The sequence below is a fragment of the Condylura cristata genome, unplaced genomic scaffold, assembly GCF_000260355.1.
Source record: "Condylura cristata isolate star-nosed mole 26May11 unplaced genomic scaffold, ConCri1.0 scaffold00004, whole genome shotgun sequence".
In the NCBI taxonomy this organism is placed as follows: domain Eukaryota; kingdom Metazoa; phylum Chordata; class Mammalia; order Eulipotyphla; family Talpidae; genus Condylura; species Condylura cristata.
Window position 1 is genome coordinate 55,973,498 of NW_004567105.1, and position 5,838 is coordinate 55,979,335.

Here is a 5,838-nt window from a genome sequence, read left to right on the forward strand (position 1 = left end):
TGCATTTCCCTCCCTTCCCCCCCCCCATTTTTGATCCCATTCCCCACTCCGCCCCCACAGAATTTTTAACAGACAGCTTCTTAATGCTGTTCTTTAACCCATCGTGCCAGGGAGGGCCTCCACCACTTTGCTTTTAGATTGTAACATGTTAATAAGAATTGGGGACAGTGTAGGACAACCAAGGATATTTTTAAGCAACTGGATGGATCTTGGGGACTTTGTTCCCTTTGGTCACAGGTGAGTAGAAGAGGAAAACAAAGTTATTTCAGAATCACTTTCCCGTCGGGACTGTGTCTCCACTTTTGGGATATACTTCTGAATTACAGAACAAAAGGAGACATAATCACCAAGAGCTATGTTCAGAATTAGATGAAAATGGTCTGAGAAGGTGAGGCCTTCTGAGGGGGCTGCATGTCCCTTTTTTCTTTACTGTGTCAGTGCCCCCACTGCTGCCCGGACTCCACGCTTGGCCCCTCTTGGAGGATATTTTGCAGAGACCTGGTGTGTGACTGTCACTCTCAGGATCTCAGGACATTGGATGTTCTGCAGGGCCAGGTACCTGGAGTCTGTACCCGGCAGTAGCAGTGTCATTAATGATTCTTGCACAGATGAAGTCCCCTTCGTGACGCTCCCTTGTTGATGTTCCTTGACTCTCCAGGCTCGAGGTGAATGAGAGCTCATGTTCTCTTTTCAGGTGACTCTGGACCTGTGGGAAGACTTGGGTCTCTGCAGAGAAGGGCAGAGGGAATGGGTCATCCAGAAGATCCACGAGTCCCAGTTCATCATTGTGGTGTGTTCCAAAGGCATGAAGTACTTTGTGGACAAGAAGAACTCCAAGCACAAAGGAGGTGGCCAAGGCTCAGGCAAAGGGGAGCTCTTCCTAGTGGCCGTGGCCGCCATCGCCGAGAAGCTGCGTCAAGCCAAGCAGAGTTCTTCAGCGACACTCAGCAAGTTCATCACTGTCTACTTTGATTATTCCTGTGAGGGAGACATTCCCAGCATCCTGGATCTGAGCACCAAGTACAAGCTCATGGACAACCTTCCCCAGCTCTGTTCTCACCTGCACTCCAGAGACCTTGGCCTTCCAGAGCAGGGACAGTACCCTGGACATGTCAGCAGGAGGAATTACTTCCGGAGCAAATCGGGCCGGTCCCTTTACGTCGCCATTTGTAATATGCACCAGTTTATTGACGAGGAACCCGACTGGTTTGAGAAACAGTTTGTTCCCTTTCATCCTCCCCCACTTCGCTACCGGGAGCCAGTCCTAGAGAAGTTTGACTCGGGCTTGGTTTTAAATGATGTCATGTGCAAACCAGGAACTGAGAGTGATTTCTGCCTAAAGACTGTGGTGGCTGTCCCGGGGGCCTCGGCCGACATGTACTCAGAGGGTCAGCAGTTAGGCCTGGACGAAGATGCGGAAGCCCGGCCAAACCCGGAAGGCAGCTCTGTCCTGCGGCCCCTGTTGCACACGGTGAAGGCCGTCAGTGCCTCAGACATGCCGCGGGACTCGGGCATTTACGACTCATCTGTGCCATCTTCTGAGCTGTCCCTGCCCCTGATGGAAGGACTCTTTACAGACCACACAGAAACGTCTTCCTTGACTGGGAGCGTGTCCTCCTCCTCAGGCCTGGGTAAGGATTGGGGAGCTGAGCGCCCTTGGGGCGGGTTCCTGGCCTGGGCTGAGCCTCCTCCGTCCATAATTCCAAAATCTCCGGAAGTAGTTTTTTCTATTTTGGTGCAAACTCAAAGTGCAGTAAAACCTTATGAGATGTAACACAGCTCCTTTGAGAGTCTCGGTTTATCGTAGGTAGTAGGGTTACTTGCATGTGTGAGCTGTACAAATACTGATGCCAGATTATGAGGAGCTGCCCAACCCCCACTTGGGACTTTATGTAACATACAATATGTGTGTTATAGGCACCTTTCCAGACTGTAAACATCCCAACCAAAACCCTAACAAACACCCAACTGCCAGCACATCAGGCCCCAAGGATATTGGATGAAGCTTTGCGTTCCTGTATCTCTGTTGGTGCCGGTGTGGTCTCTATCCTCTCAGTGCCTTTAAAGCCACATTTATTGGACTTGGGGTTCACATGGCTCAGTATTCTCCCATCAGAGCTCAGCACAAGACCCAGGAACGAGGGCGCTGTAGGAGGTTCCCACCTCCCAGGGAGCTCAGTAGGGCGCCTCGCCTTGCTGCCCTGGTGACTCATTAGTCATGCATACACACCCTTGACCCTCAACTAAGGGAACTGGAACCTGTTAGCAGCCTGAGAGTGGTGCTGTCTTGAGCTGGTTAGAGTATCTGCCTCACCTGGCTAAGCTGGTAGTTCAGATCCAGGTCCAGCCACAGGCGGGCCGGGCCCCTGGCCTAGTGAGGTATACTGACCTGTGGCTCTACCCTCTATTCTTTCCTTAGGTGAGGAGGATCCTCCTGCCCTTCCTTCCAAGCTCCTCATCTCTGCGGCTTGCAAAGCAGAACCTGGTTGCCTCAGCTACACTGATGAACTCCATGCGGTCGCCCCTTTGTAACAAAACAGAAGCAACTAAGCATTGCCACTTTAGCTTCCGCCTCTCTGGTTCCCAGCTCATCTCTCTGGTGTGTGACCCCCCCTGGAGTGGAGGTCTTCCGCAGGATATTCAGAGTGAAATTCATGCCAGTACTTGCTCCTGCCCTCTACCAGATATCTTGGCAAAGTCTTCGCTCTTCTTAAACCAGTTGGAGTTCTCAAAGTCTTGTCCATAAGGTCTGATAACAGCTTGTTAGGTCAGTCCTTGGATGAGAGCCAATTCTGGGCGATGGGGAGGAATATTGTAACAAGAAGCAGAAAAACACTCACCCCTATCATTCAGAATTTATTTTATCTCCTCTAAGTTTGCCTGTTTGTTGGTGGCTACTTTGATTTGAAATGCTTTGAGTGAAAAACACTTTTAATGCCAAAACAGCCACAGAAATCAAGTGCCAGTTTATCTATAATCCATGTCATTACAGTGATGATTCTGTCCATTTGGGGCATAGAACTTATGATGCCATGGTTGTTAAAAAAGCTGTGAGTCCAAGATCAAGAAGGTGACTGAAGACATAATTGCCTTTTATAAAACATATCGGTCATGGTTGGTGGAGAGCTGGCTGAGGTGGTGCAGAGCCAGCCGACCGTTCTTGCTGAGATGGGTTGGTCAGTGTGCAGAAGGCACCAGAACTCTGCAGCCAATGCCTCTTGATTCGAATAGTTATCATGAGCATGAGAGAGGGCTGACCTGCCTGCCAGGATCCCTCTGGGTGACGTTTACTGCACAGTACATTCAGATGATGGTGCCCAGAAGTTTATTAAGACACATTTACTCAACTGGGCTATATTACTGGAAATTGCAGTTCCTACTTCAGTTGGCTGCTGTTCTAAAGCTGTGCCTAGAAATTTGGGGGTCAGAATCCACTGAAATATGGCAGCATGTGGAGGTGACAGCCAGTTAACCTGCTGAACTGGTTCGATCAATGATGGACCTCATTTTAAGAAGTTGAAAAGAAGGGGACCAGGATGAATGTACTCTTTGAATATTAGCTAAAGAACACGTGGACCTGAAATCACTAAATTTTAAATCTCAAAGGACCCTACCCACACCACAGTCTGTGAATCATGTTTCACCTTGTGTTTCTATTGTCCTTATCCAATGAAAGAGTTGTCTCTTATGCTCCAGCCTACCGAGGGAAGAATTTGCTTTAAAATGGAGAAAACAGTGTCTTTTTTTTTTACCCCCCTTGATGACTTCTCTACAAATTTGTTTCCAACATGAAAGCCACTCAGATCCTCTCTGTCAGTTAGTATGTGTGTAAAGCTGTCTTGGTTTCACTCATGGGCCCTGTCCCCACCTGTCCCGGGGGTCTGAACATCTTCATCTTTCTTGGGGGCGCTGTTGGCTTTTGGTGTTGTTTCTCCAACACAGTGGGGACAGTGGTTTTCATAACCACCAAGTAGCACCAGTATGAGGGGAGTCCCCGAGAAACATCCTGAGAAGGTGGGTGGAAGGTGGGATGGGGCAGGATTTTTCCCCCCTAAATATATGCTGGAGAAGTGGGAAAGGGACATTTGGCATCCTAGCTGGCAAGAGGAGGTCTGTGTGTATTTTTGATGTAGATTCCATACTCCGTGTTCATAAAGGCAGCTGGTAGCTTCTTGGGAAAAAAGGACGTGCTCGTCTGTGCTCTGGCGTCAGGTTTCCTGCAGCTGCTGGGGAGCACATGAGCTACAAGAATGGTCTCCCCCAGAAACCCAGGCGGCTTGTGGAAGAGACGTTCCATGTCGTCGTGGTAGAATCCAGAATGAGCACAGCACTGCCCGTGTGCCAGCGTGCTGCTGCTCCATCCTGGGCACGTGTGATATGAAGGAGAGTGGGCAGTGCAGACCTGCTGACATCTGGAAGGTCGCTTTGAAACATCATCCAAGACAGTTCTCCTTGAGGCCAAGAAGTGGCGTTTGTCTCAAGAAAATCAGTTGCAGCCATCTTGAGGGTGGCTACTCAGCTTTCCATGTGAAATAAGGCATCTCTGACAAAGTAGCTGCAGGACAAACTGGAGGAGTAGGGCTAGGAGTGGGAGCACAGGCGAAGGGCCAGCCTACCAAGTAATGAAGCCACAGTGTGAGTGTCGAACTCAGACTACGTCGAGAAATCCAACTTCCTGCTTTTGCCTTCCTAGTTGTGCTTCTCATTCCGGGCAACAAGAGCGGGTATATTGCAGACTAAGGCAGAACGTCTGGCGGTGCTACATATTTTGACTCACACATCTTCCTGCACAGTGGGAATGGTAAGGAGTTATTCAGATAAAAGACCTGTAAGTCCCAAGCTTTTAGACATTAGAGAAGTAAGACTATAAGGGTAAACGCAGTGAAAGGCCTTGATTCCATGAGTAAGTGACAGGTGGCTAAGTTAAATGATGCCTTTGGGCAGGAGGCCAGGGATAGGACCAGAGAGTTGAAAGTGGAGGGGGGAATGATCTTATTCCTGACAAAGGAATGACACACCCTTCTTCCAAAAGAAAGATAACCCCACAGTCCTCAACCACACAGTTTGGCTCTCTTTAGGAGCCAGGAATTGTACTCTGTGTCTTTATTGGAGAGAGGTGGACAAATTCCACTGTGAAGGTTGTTAGCTATTTCAAGTGGGGTTGGGTGTGAGGACTTCACTCTTGTTGGGAAGCTGTGATGCCTCTAGGGACACCAATGGCACAGACCAGGTGTCGGGAAAAGAGCTGTATGATGATACATGGCAATGATTAGTCTTTGTCAGAGACTCCAGAATGGTGGGACTGCAGCACAGTGAAGCACTCCTGTGGGGGCCCGTTGAGGTCATGCATTGTTTCCTGGTCTTCCTGTGGTTTTCAAGAGAAGCTGAGAATCTTGATTCTTTTTTTTTTTTTTTTAAGATTTATTTGTGCATACAGAACTGGGGTACAGGCCAGAGGCTCAGGGGCAGCGAGAGGCTTCACCAGAGACAGAGTGGGGAGCAGAACAGGCAGATCGAGGAAGTACACTGCTGAGGGGAGCAGCGGGCGGGTCAGGAGAGGTCTGCCTGCCACGTGGTCACCTCCAGGAGGGAATCGAGCTCTTGCGGAAGTGGCTTTTGCTTTTCAGTGCTGTGCTATAACCCGCTGCACTACCAGGGAGGGCCAAGAATCTTGATTCTTATGAAAAATTCTGATGTTCAAAATATTGGCAACTAAATTAAAAAATTTTTAAGTGTGTGCAGGCCTTATGGTGCCTTGGGTGGACCTGATTGGACCCACAAGCTGCCTGTTTACCACCTCTCTGCTATAAGATTTGAAAGTTATCCATGGTAATTATA

At 49.1% G+C, this 5,838-nt stretch overlaps 1 protein-coding gene across 1 annotated transcript in view; it reads left to right on the top strand.

Annotated features, from left to right (window-relative positions):
• Positions 1-5,455, top strand: part of IL17RD (interleukin 17 receptor D) — a 63,064-nt gene extending 57,609 nt beyond the window's left edge. Inside the window, exons 12-13 of the mRNA XM_004676043.2 lie at positions 695-1,631; positions 2,420-5,455. Coding sequence (XP_004676100.1) covers positions 695-1,631; positions 2,420-2,532 — 1,050 coding nt within the window. The 3' untranslated portion in view covers positions 2,533-5,455. The remainder of the gene's footprint in view (positions 1-694; positions 1,632-2,419) is intronic.
• The last annotated feature ends 383 nt before the right edge of the window (positions 5,456-5,838 follow it).